At 43.7% G+C, this 13,322-nt stretch overlaps 1 protein-coding gene across 1 annotated transcript in view; it reads left to right on the top strand.

Moving 5' to 3' along the window:
- Positions 1–13,322, top strand: part of LOC136572750 (uncharacterized) — a 67,791-nt gene that overhangs the window by 10,654 nt on the left and 43,815 nt on the right. Inside the window, exons 5-9 of the mRNA XM_066573610.1 lie at positions 583–713; positions 2,396–2,484; positions 4,288–4,387; positions 7,737–7,780; positions 11,596–11,673. Coding sequence (XP_066429707.1) covers positions 583–713; positions 2,396–2,484; positions 4,288–4,387; positions 7,737–7,780; positions 11,596–11,673 — 442 coding nt within the window. The remainder of the gene's footprint in view (positions 1–582; positions 714–2,395; positions 2,485–4,287; positions 4,388–7,736; positions 7,781–11,595; positions 11,674–13,322) is intronic.

Genomic DNA, 13,322 nt, shown 5'->3' with positions numbered 1-13,322 from the left:
GCATCATGCAGAATAAATAATGCACTGTTTTGATCAGACAGACGCAGTGATATCAAATATATATATTTTTTTAAATTATAGATACGGGAAAAAGGAGTTGTTGTTTTTTTTACATTTATAATATTTTTAGTATCCTTTATATTAAAAAAAAAATTCACTTGTTTTAACTTTTTTTTTATCCCCATTGGGAGCTTGAACTTGCGATGGCATGTACCATATACTGTAATACTTCATTATTGCACTGTATGGCATTTCTGACGACATTTTATTAAGACTGGCCTTTCTTATTAGGTGGAAATACATGGCAGTCTTGGGAGTCTTCACAAAGCCCTGGGCTGCCATGACTACCACACAGCACCTCGCAATCTTATTGCAAGGGTGTCTTTTGGGACCCCTGAATGCCTATTGGGCCATAGAAGTAAATGGAGATGCACTCACTGACTTTGTTAGGGGACACAGCACGAACAAGGGAGCAGGTGACTAGGAAACATAGCGCTGCAGACTCAGTCAGCTAAATTATAAGCACCGTAACTTAGTTGCTGATATATTCAGTTTGCTATTTTGATTATTGTAATTTGCTAGGTATTCGTGTGATCAGTAATGCTGGCGGTACAAACCCTCTGGCCTGCGCTGATGCTTTGCGAGAGATTGTGAAGAAAAGTGGTCTTGATCTGAAAATTGCCGTTGTGGCTGGAGATGACTTGATGAAACAGGTAAGCTTGTGGATTTCTGTAAAAACAGGGGAAATCCTTTGCTGTAAAATAGGATTGTTGAACATACGATCTCCTCCTCAGCCAATGAAGCCCTGCCTCCCACAGAGTTGAATAGGCTGCTGTCATAGACCTAGTAGAATGCAGTGTACTATCTTAGAGATTGAAAGAACGCATCTTCAAGTACCTTTGAGGAACTAAAAAATAGAGTCAAAAAAGTTCAATAAAGATTAATTTAGAGAAAATAAATCCAGTTTAAAAAAAATATACATTTTTTCACCCACAAAAACCCATTTAAATGGATAAAATACTGTATTTTCTGGCGTATAAGACGACCTTTTAACCCCGAAAAATCTGCTCTGCAGTCAAGGGTTGTCTTATACGCTGGGTATGCAGTTGTCCAAAAAAAAAAGAATACTCACCTCCAGTGGCGGTGCGGCAGCCTGTCTTTACCCCGTGCAAGCCGGCAGAGCATTGCTTTCTGCAAACGGGGCTAGAATGCCCCACCTCCAGAAAGCTAATGCTCTGATTGGCTAACTTAGTCTGGCGTTAGCCAATCACAGCCATTCATGGTGTCAATGAATGGCTGTGGTTGGCTAACGCCAGACTAAGTTGGCCAATCAGAGCATTAGCTGTCTGGAGGCAGGGCATTCAAGCCCCGCTTGCAGAAAGCAATGCTTTACCAGCGTGCACGGGGCAGTGAGAGCCTGCAGCAGCACCGCTGGAGGCGAGTATTCATTTCTTTTTTACACTGTATTCCCAGCATGTAGGACAAAAAGTCGGGGGTCGTCTTATACGCCCCGTCGTCTTATATGCCGGAAAATACGGTACTCCCATAAGTTTTTAAAAAGCAGCACACAATAGGTATTACAGCTTCGTTGCCAGAACAATAAAAATGTTATAGGTCTTAGATTGTGGTGATGCAGATTCAATTGTTTGTCTTTAAAAACATGTTTTTATTGTGGAAAAATAGTAAAAAATGTAAAAAAAAATCTCTATAAACTTAGTTTTGTACTAATTTTGCTGATCCAGATAAGAAAGTTATTGTATTATTTTTACTCAATGGTGAACGCCATAAGAATAAAACCGAAAAACAATGGTGGAATTTCTGGAGGTTTTTTCAGTGTTCCCTCCAAAAAATGTAATAAGTTTTATATAACACATTCTATGTACCCCAGAGTGCTGCCATAAAAAAAATACAACTCATCCCAAAAATACAAGCCCTCATACAGCTATGTCAATGAGTTATAGCTCTTGCAATGCAACATTAAAAATCACTTGTAGTGTACTAATTCCATTTTCCGGAGGGCCACACAAACTCCAACCCAGGCACCGGATGCCCGCATTTACTCCCCTTTGTAGCCTGAATCCAAAATATACCGTTTTCCATTTGATGACTGTGCTCCTGGGCCCGGGTGCTTCTCCATCCCCTATAGTTACGCCTGTGTGTGTATAATATATATATATATAGTACACTGGCGTAGCTACAGGACCCAGGAGCCTTAGGGGGACCATAAGGCATTATAGTTGGGGGCCCCGTTACAGGTTTTGCATTGGGGCCCAGAAGCTTCAAGTTAAGCCTCTGTATATACATATATATTTTCATAATGTGGTCTCAGAAGTAAAATATGTTTATTACTATTACGACTACAAATTTTATAATACATGTTTTGTTTGATTTCCAGAAAGATGCATTTAAAGAGGCTGGAATCACTGATATGGACAGCGGGAAGCCTTTTCCCGAGCATGTACAAAGCATGAATGCTTACCTGGGGTAGGTTATTCTAATCACTGTGGACAGGTGACTTATGATCATAAAAACCTCTACTGAGGTGTATGCCGTGCCCCCAATTAACCCAGAGGAGCATTGCTACATGAAAAATAATTATATACAGGAGATTATTTCCAAGTGACTAAGTGTATCCGGGAGAGACGCCTGCTTGCAGCTGTACTCTGCCCTTAGGAGTAAGTTAATCTTCTTCCTTGTTTGCCTTCAGCATATGGGGAGTTATGTTTTTAATTTTTGATACCAATAAAAAGGAATTTGGGATAATACTTATCTAAATACAGTTTAGATTATATACATCTTGTCTGGTTTTAACTGCAACTTTATTGGCAGTGAGCTGCATGCACTGATGTGTACCATGGAGAGTAATGACTAAGGCCCAATGTCCACGGGCGGGTCTGATCTGCGGAATCCACAAATCAAGCCGCCCATAGGGAAACATGGGTGTCCGCAAATGTAGTAAAATCTGCAGATTTGATTTGCAGGCCTTTTGGACCAGGAAAAAAAAAAAAATCGCAGCATGCTCCATTTCAGTGCAGATCCTACATGGACAGCTTCCATTTAAGTCAATGAAAGCCATCCAATCTGCGGCCCGTCCGCAATTAAATTGTGGACAGGCTGCAGATTCCGCTAGAAAGCAGGAGTTTAAAAAAAAACAACTCCACTGCGCATGTGTGGCAGCGCGACGGCTGGGGCTTCCACACACATCCGCAGTGAAGGAAATAGAAGACCCGGACGGGTATGTGGAAGACCTGCAGTGTCTTCGGCGTCGGGCAAGGTCAGATTCCGCTGCAGGTTCCCGCATGTGGAATTTGATCCACCCGTGGACATAAGTGCATCACAGAATGGGAAATAAAAAATTAAAAACAATCACAGAAAATGGCCGTTACTTACTGACTGAGGAGTGCATATAGATGCATCCTCTCACCTCTCACCATGCAGGTAGCTGACTACCAAATGGAGGAGCCAATAACACCTGTGCAGGACGCCGATAAGACACCCACTCACACTGCCTCTTGATAATGAGGGGGGGTGGCTGCTTGGTGTACACTCCCACACATAGGCCTAAATAGAATATGCTAGATATCACTATTGCGTATATTAAACAAGTGTGAGTGATTTACAAAAAGTCTCATATAGGAGTTCAGAGGTCAAAAACCACCCAGACATATTTAGTTCTTGCTTAGAAAACAGCAGTATACCTTTTGCTGATGTCACATGGTAAGTCTTAACATAAGAGGACAGGGGCTATGTAATGATCAAGGCCGGCTTCACGCGGGTGTAAGTGTATTTGTGCGTGTATTGGCGTATTTTATTGTACTTTTTACCCCACAAGGCATTTTCATTGGCTGATTAGTTCCAGATGTGTTCTTTTTCCAGCGCAATTATGCAGTGTTTTATGCATCTCCATGCGCATTTGTGCACTCCCCTATTGACTTCTATGGCGAACTTTGGTGCTCAACTACGCAGAAGAATAGAGCGTGTTGTATTTTATTTATTTTTGTCTTGCACGACCAAAATGCGCATGCAAAATATGTAAATGTGAATGAGCCCATTGAAATCGATGGGCTCTATTCTCTGTGTATTGCGAGTGCAAATACGCCTATGTGAAGCCAACCTTTATGCTGGTATAGCTATAAGATCACCGTACACACTGCAGCCACTTTTTGTATATTTCTAGCTTATTCAATGCTGTAAACCTTGTTCTGCTAATAGAATAAGCTTTTAGTATCCTCTACCGCTTGTAGAACTTGTGTAAAGGTAACTGCTGAAATGTTCTTATTTTTCTAGGGCAAGGCCTATTAGCAGAGCTCTGGATCTTGGGGCGGACATTGTTATCACTGGAAGATGTGTAGACAGCAGCATTGTTCTGGGACCACTAATACACTCCGTATGTATCTAATTCAGATTGCTATGTTATAAACGGACATAAACAAGTTACAGTGAGCCAGGGCCTGATGTCAGTTAGGTATTAGGCCTCATGTCCACGGGGACAGATCCGCAGCGGATCACCCGCACGTTTGATCCGCGCCCCATAGGGATGCATGGGACAGTTAAATACCTGCGGATGTCATTTTCCCCTGAGGCGCGGATTGCGTGTGCGGGAAAAACCCGCAGCATGCTCCATTTTAGTGCGGGTCTCCTGCGAGGACGGTCCCGCAGGCGCCTATGGAAGCCGTCCGGGTCCGCGGCACACACGCAGCTGAATTTCCGCTCTCCGGTGCAGGAGAGCAGGAATTCACCGGGCCGAAGAAAGAAGATCCAGCTGCGACGGAGGGCAGATCCGCAGCGTCCAGACAGGTAGGTAATTCTTATTTTTAGGCCTCAAGTCCGCGGGAAAGGAGGGACCCGCTGCGGGATTCTGCATGAATCAGCGGCGGGCCTGATTTTCCCCATGGACATGAGGCCTTAAAGGGGTTTTTCAGGAAAGAATTATTGATTACCTATCCTCTGTGTAGTGGCCCGAACTTGTAATGCAGGCGCAGCTCTTGACGATTACAAGCACCAACCACTACACAAGCGTCGGAGTGATCGGATTCTGCTCTGTACCCCTCTGTGTTGTGGCGCTTGATTAGCTGATTGGGCGGGGAGCCAAGCGGTGGACCCCAGCCGATGACCTATTGATGACCCATCCTGATTATAGGTTATCAATAGTATTTGACCTTTTAAGGTTGAGTTTTCAATAAAGCCATGTCTGACACACATTGACTAACTCAATCACATTGGTACTGAAGCCAGAGACTCAACGACCAGTCACTAGAGGGGGGTAAATCTATATTAGATTTTTCTGCAATGACAATCTGCATAAAAAAAATCTATGTGGTTGCTGTGGATTTTCTGAGCTCCAAATCCGCATGCATGTTTAGTCCAGTCAGTGGTCACTACGTTTTGTTCTGTATATGGGTTTCAAGTCCACGTGTGGAAGAAAGTCATGCTTTATGCACTACAGCACCGATTTCCATTAAAACTAATGAGAGACTTCAAATGTGGATTTTGCTGTAGATTTGCTGCTGATTCTATGGCAAACAACTCCCTGTGAACATGGCCTAAACCATACCTGACTATTATAGGACTTATGGCCTGCCTTATGTTCTCCTTACATGCGTAAGAGACCAGAATATCTTCTCTTTCTCTCTGGTTTTCACCGGTCACCAGATTTATCACTAACAGAACATATATGGGACCATGTGTGGCGCCGATATCGACAGCCTACAAGTTTGCTTGATCTAGAGTCTCAGTTACAGCAAATGTGGCCCAATATGCAGCAGGATGCAATACAGAACCTGTATGCCTCCATGCCCGCCCGTATCACATCTTACATCCAAGCTAGTGTCAGCCCAACGAAGTACTAGAGCCTCCATGCCTGCCCGTATCACATCTTGTATCCAAGCTAGAGGTGGCCCAACAGGGTACTAGAACCTACATGACCACCTGTCCCACATCTTATATCCAAGCTAGAGGCAGTACAACAGGGTACTAGAGCCTCCATGCCTGCTCTTATCACATCTTGTATCCAAGCTAGAGGTGGTACAACAGGGTACTAAAGCCTCCATGCCTGCCCGTATCACATCTTGTATCCAAGCTAGAGACAGTACAACAGGATACTAGAGCCTCCATGCCTGCTCTTATCACATCTTGTATCCAAGCTAGAGGCGGTACAACAGGGTACTAGAGCCTCCATGCCTGCTCTTATCACATCTTGTATCCAAGCTAGAGGCGGCACAACAGGGTACTAGAGCCTACATGCCAACTTGTTTCTTATCTTGTATCCAAGCTAGAGGCAGTAACGGGGTACTAGAGCCTCCATGCCTGCTCGTATCACATCTTGTATCCAAGCTAGAGACAGTACAACAGGATACTAGAGCCTCCATGCCTGCTCTTATCACATCTTGTATCCAAGCTAGAGGCGGTACAACAGGGTACTAGAGCCTCCATGCCTGCTCTTATCACATCTTGTATCCAAGCTAGAGGCGGCACAACAGGGTACTAGAGCCTACATGCCAACTTGTTTCTTATCTTGTATCCAAGCTAGAGGCAGTAACGGGGTACTAGAGCCTCCATGCCTGCTCGTATCACATCTTGTATCCAAGCTAGAGGCAGCCCAACCAGGTACTAGAGCCTCCATGCCTGCCCGTATCACATCTTATATCCAACCTAGAGGCGGTACAACAGGGTACTAGAGCCTCCATGCTCACCCGTATCACATCTTGTATCCAACCTAGAGGGGGTACAACAGGGTACTAGAGCCTCCATGCTCCCCGTATCACATCTTGTATCCAAGCTAGAGGTGGTACAACAGGGTACTAGAGCCTCCATGCTCCCCGTATCACATCTTGTATCCAAGCTAGAGGTGGTACAACAGGGTACTAGAGCCTCCATGCCCACCCGTATCACATCTTGTATCCAACCTAGAGGCGGTACAACAGAGTACTAGAGCCTCAATGCCCACCTTCAAGTGTTCAGTTTTCCTCAATACATTATCCTTTTGCTCTGATATTGTAATCACTTACTAATATCAACGTTACAATCACACATAGAAAGTTTCATTTGATTCCGAAAGCTTTTAGGTGCTTCATTTTTTTTTTTAATGAGTGTATTTTAAGTAAAATGTGACTTGTGTTTCCAATTACTACCACAAGGTGGTGCCATTTACCAGTATTGACGTATCTGTGCATGTCTCTTGTTTCTGTGCTCCGGAGAAACTATATAAAGTAATACAAATATTGAAATGTCACTGTCTGAGCTAGAACAAGGATATGTCCGACATACAAATACAACATACATACAGTCTCATTCAGCATAATAGCATGTTGGAATTTTCTTTCCCTGCCATCCAGTTAGTAATGATTGTGCTCATGACAGATGGTGTTACAACAGTAATTCATGTTTAACAATTCAGTGAAGCATTCAAAAGTGTTTATGCGCTTGGATAAATACTGCATGCATGTTCGAAAATTTTGTGAGTTGGAATTTTAACTATCATACTGCAGTATACCTAAAAAAATGTGTGTATGTGTGCAATATATAATATATAGATGTGTGTGTATGTACGGTGTGTGTGTGTGTGTGTGTACACACACACACACACACATATATATATATATATTTTTTTTTTTTTCCATTTTGACTTGTACATGCAGTTTGGTATCATACTCCAGGGAATTGGTATATTTATTATTATTATTTCAGTAATTGCAGCCTACAATGACAGTTTCTCTCCCAATCTTCTCCTTTTCTAGTTTGGCTGGAAGAGGAATGACTTTGACTTACTCGCTGCTGGAAGGTAAATCGTACCATTTATTATGATGGAATATGGCTTAACTTGATGCTGTAGAATCAAAATGTTGCAGAATTAAAAATACATATTGTACAAAGTTTTCCTTCTGCACTGCAATTCTGGTCCCTGGCCCCCAAAACCCATAAGTGCTCTCAGATATGGTGTGTATGTTTCGGGTTCTGTTGCATTTTGCTTTGTAGCCATTTACCGACCAGTATGATGCCGCTCATTTGTTACCAGCTGTGGTGGACATTGCTAACGTGTCATCTTTTATGAATTGTGTTTTATGAGAATAGGCACAAATCCCTGCCAGGAATATTTCCGATCTGTGATCAAACCGAACCGTGACAGATGGACTCCCAATGACTATAGTGGGATCCATCTGGCTTCCGTCATACCCTCCAGCATCTTCCCAGACAAAATGGCACAGCATGCCACGCTATTTTGTCTGGGATTTTAAAGTAGACCTATGATGGAGGCTCCGAAAAGTCTCAGACACTGATGTGGTCAAAGCAGCATTGAAGAGTTTGGTTTCTCTGCCTTGCTACATTGATTCACCGCTTGCTAACTAGTGGAGGGGAAAAAGGTTCATCATTAGAGATGAGCGAGTATACTCGCTAAGGCACATTACTCGAGTGAGTAGTGCCTTAGCCGAGTATCTCCCCGCTCGTCTCTAAAGATTCGGGGAGCGACGGGGGAGAGCGGGGAGGAACAGAGGGGAGATCTCTCTCTCCCTCTCTCCCCCTCGCTCCCCCCTGCTCCCCGCCGCAACTCACCTGTCACCGGCGCCGGCCCCCGAATCTTTAGAGACGAGCAGGGAGATTCTTGGCTAAGGCACTACTCGCTTGAGTAATGTACCTTAGCGAGTATACTCGCTCATCTCTATTCATCATTAATAAGACTGCCTTTCCCCGTTTATGCTAAAATAAGAAAACATTAAGGCCTCCTGCACACGGCTGGCTCAGATTCCAGTAGCGGGATCCGACCCGGTGCCCAGCCAGAGACCCATACTCATCTGTCCGGATCCGTCGCGAGTGTCTCAGCAGGCGCACATGTGCAGTGCAGAGCATGACGCACCGGTGATGATGCTGACCCGTGGCAATTTCAAAATTGACGTGAAATCACCACGGATCGGACAGCTTCCATTGACGGCAATGGAAGCCGTCCATGGGATTTCCTGTACCAAATAGAGTATGTTGGGATTCTTCCTCCGCAAGCAGATATTGCAAGTGATTTCTGCTCGCGTGCAGGGAAGAGTCATTTAGCATTGCATGCTATGGATGGACATTGCTGTGGAATTCCCGGCTGGTGTCTGGACGCTAATTCCGCAGCAAAAATCTGTCCGTGGGTATTGGGCCTATTGCTGGAAACCCTTTTAAGCATAGACATCACTATCAGGGGCGTAACTATAGAGAATGCAGGGGAGGGGATGCGGTTGCACCCAGGCCCAGGAGCCTTAGGGGGCCCATAAGCCCTCTCCTCCATATAGGGAGCCCAGTACTATGAATAAAGCATTAGGCCTCCTTCACACGGGCAACACTGCATCGCTGTGAGAAAATCGCAGCGATATTGCATGCACCGTACGATATCGCTGCGATTTTCTCGCAGCAATACCGCAATTTTGTAGCGCTACAAAGTCACAAGTGACGCTACAAAATCACGCGACTTTGTATCATCTGCTACTGTCAAAGTTGCACCGCATCGCATGCAAACCACGTTTTCATGCGATGCAACAGAGAGGAAGGCTCCATAGAGAAACATGGGCTACAAAACCTCGCGTGTTGCGGGCATATCGCCGGACCTGTGAGGTTTGTGTGTCGTTTTGTAGCATGCTACAAAACATCTCATGTGTGAAGGAACCCATAGGAAAGCATGGGCTTCTAATATATGCGATTTGTAGCATCGTAGCAATGCTACAAAATCGCGTGACTTTGTCGCCCGTGTGAAGGAGGCCTTATAGTTTGGGGGCCCTGTTACAGGTTTGCATTGGGGCCCAGGAGCTTCAAGTTACGCCTCTGATCACTATCATATGTGTCTGACCAATGCAACTTGGTGTAATTAATTCTAAAGTATATCATATTAAAACTAAGGGCTAATGTAATGAGATCACATCATAGGACTGGCAGATATATACTTTGATCACTGTCTTTAGGGGTATATACATATTTGCAGTAATTTATTGCTCTAATGTATGTGAAATTCATAAAAGGAAGCAACTTTGAAAAAGTATTTTGTTAAAAATGTATCCTTATTTGTCTGGCGCTATGCTGTTTCCGTAGCTCCCATTTACTTCATCTGACACTCTCGGGTCTTTCTGCCAGGTGGTTGGAAAAGAGTGCTGGGTTTTCCCATATTGGTCATGAAAAACCAAGATGGAGATACCCCTTTAACCCCTTAGTGCCGGAGCTTTTTTGCTTTTTTCCATTTTTGTTTTTTCCTATTCCCTTTTAAAAAATCGTAGTTCCTTTATTTATCCATCGAAGTCGCTGTATGAGGGCTTGTTTTTTGCGGGACGAGTTGTATTTTTCAATGGCACTATTTATTGTACCATATAATTTACTGAAAAACGTTTTAAAAATTCTAAGCGGAGAGAAATGGAAGAAAAAACGACATTCCACCATCTTTCGGTGCGTCCTGTTTCTACGGCGCACAAACCGCAACAAAAACGACCTGATATTTTTATTCTATGGGTCAGTACGATTACTACGATACCAAACTTATATAGTATTGTTTTTGCTGTAGTACTTGTATTTTTTTTTAAGATATTTAATTTTTTTCAATTATTTTCTGCGGTCATTTTGTGCACGCAATAACTTTTTTATTTTTCTGTCGACGTAGTTGTGCAAGGGCTCATTTTTGCGGGATGTCCTGTAGTTTCCGATAGTATCAATTTGGAATACATACGACTTTTTGATCGCTTTTATTTGCGTTTTTTCTGGGAGCAAGGATAACTAAAAAAGTGTATTTCTGGCGTTCTTTATTTTTGTTTTTCGGACGACGTTCACCGTGCAGGAAAAATAATGCACTACTTTGATAGATCGGACTTTTACGGACACGGCGATACCAAATACATATTTTTCATTTATTATTTAGATTTTTTAATAATGGATATGGCAAAAGGGGGGTGATTTAAACTTTTAGAACTTTTTTTTTTTACAATTAAAAAAAACTTTATTGTTTTTTTTTTGTTTGTTTGTTTACTTTAAAGTCCCCCTGGGGGACTTTAACATGCGATGCTTTGATTGCTCCTGCAGTATGACGTAATGCTATAGCATTACGTCATACTGCTTTTTCACAGGCAGTCTATCAAGCCACCCCCACGGGATGGCTTGATAGGCAGTCTGCTAAGGCAGCCCTGGGGCCTTTCTAAAGGCCCCCGCCTGCCATGACACCTCCACGGCTCCCCCGATCTCACCGCAGGGGGGCCGTGCGGGACCCCCGAACAGCGTTCGGGGTATTTAAAGGGTTAATAGCCGCGATCGTCCGAACCGTCGAGCGCGGCTATTGCCCGCGGGTGTCAGCTGTAATAAACAGCTGACGCCTGTGCTGTATGGAGGGAGATAGCAGCACTACCTCCCTCCATACACGTCCTGCAACAGCAGGACGTAGTTTTACGATAGCGCCGTCACTCAGGGGTTAAACAAGACTATTTTCGCAGCTGTTACATTTTGTATTTAGAGTTAAATTGAAATGGTACAGAAGTAATAGTTGCAGACGTGTCTCTATACCCTTCAGCTTACAAGGAATAGGAAAGGTTTGCTTCACATTCGACATCTAATCTTTGAAGTGCAGTCATCTAATCTGTCTCCTGTTTTTGACAGTCTTGCTGGTCACCTTATTGAATGCGGGGCGCAGTGCACTGGTGGCATATACACTGACTGGCATCTTGTCCCTGACTGGTAAGTTGGATAAATGCTCATTCATGCTGCCATTTTTATCTATAGTATCACCTACTTTTCGTATTATTTTAAAGCAGTTCTTCCAGGATCCTCCTTTCTGCTCCAGTTATCTGATCATCGTCTTTTTCTCGGCGATGGTAGAATAAATGTTCTGCAGTATTATACATCCACAAGTGCTGATCTTTTCCTTATTAATCCATAGTGTCCGCTTATAAACTGGGCCCACATGGGGCGGATTTGTAGTGTAATGTCTGCAGTCGGCATTCTGCTACAGATCAGTTCCTGCAAGGGTTTTATACAGATTCTTTCCACCTTGCTGCCACTGTTAATGCCGCAGAATTACAGTGTGGAGGGTCTGTGCAGAGATTTTGTGGAAGATGCGCCCATTGTGAACCCAGCCATAGAGGACAACTACAGGATGTTTTTGGAACAAGCGTGTTGACATGTCGGCAACATTTCAGGAGATGTTAATAGGCATTCGTGCATGACAGCAGTTATCAGTCAGTATCATATATGTAATTGTGCATATATACACTAAAACATAGGCCTGGATGGCCATCTTACTAAAGCCTATGTAGAAATTAATAGGTCAGCACCACCAAAACCCTATTGAAATCTAATTTATAACCACCCGACATGTTTCGCCTGGCAGCGTCCTCGAGGGGAACAACAAGCAGGGCTTTATCGACTTAATTGACTCCGATTCCAACGGTTTTTGCTGGCTGACAGAAACAGCGGGTAGCTGGCAGCCATGGAGCGAACGTGGCTACTGAGCCCTCTTCATACACTCATGGTTGGGAAGAGGTTGAAAAAAAATATCTATACTACTTGTGCTGGGAGATTGAATCTATGGTAGTATAAATAATTGTTTGGGAAGAGTAGAAAAATATAAAGCCACTTAATAATAGATTTTAAGTATTTCATAGATTTTGTGAGGCAAAAGCGCACAGACTGTTTGTTCCCGCATGTACCGTGGCATTCAGGTCTCTGGATTTGCATGCCATAATAAAACCTACATTAAATGCTTGACCAAATAATGTGCTTGCAGTTTGTGCAGGTCCTTGTATAACTATCTCAGCAGGCATTCATCAACATGACCTAAAAAGCTTCTAGCGAAAGAGAAATACTTTGGTGTATTTTTACTTTTCTTCATGTGCCGGTCTGTTGTGCTTTATATTCAAAGAGATGAAAGCAAGCAGATCTGTTCTAGCGACTTGTAAATAATGTCACATTTATGAGTCCCTACATGATGTCTAACTGCACAGTAAAGGCCCATTTAGACACAATGATTATTGCTCAAAAGATGTCTTTTGAACGCCTTTTGAGCAATAATCATTGTGTCCATTTACAATGCAAGGTGATCGCTCAAACGTTGAGCGATCACCTTGCAGTCCGAGCGGGAGATGCAGAAGATAAGCGGAGCCGCTTGTCTTCTGCATCCAGCTGTTCTCTGCTCGGAGCGCCCAGCTGTTATACAGCCGAGCGCTCTGAGTGGAGGATGCAGAAAACAAGCGGGGTGGCTCTGCTTGTCTTCTGCATCCAGCTGTTCCCCGCTCACAGCCCCTGGCTGTTATACAGCCGAGCACTCTGAGCAGGGTATGCAGAACACAGCTGGACCGCTCTGTTCTTCATACTCGGCCTGTGTTCAT

This window comes from Eleutherodactylus coqui, chromosome 7, assembly GCF_035609145.1.
Source record: "Eleutherodactylus coqui strain aEleCoq1 chromosome 7, aEleCoq1.hap1, whole genome shotgun sequence".
Lineage (NCBI taxonomy): Eukaryota > Metazoa > Chordata > Amphibia > Anura > Eleutherodactylidae > Eleutherodactylus > Eleutherodactylus coqui.
The sequence above is the reverse complement of the archived record's forward strand: the minus strand, read 5'-3'. Positions and strand labels throughout refer to the sequence as shown.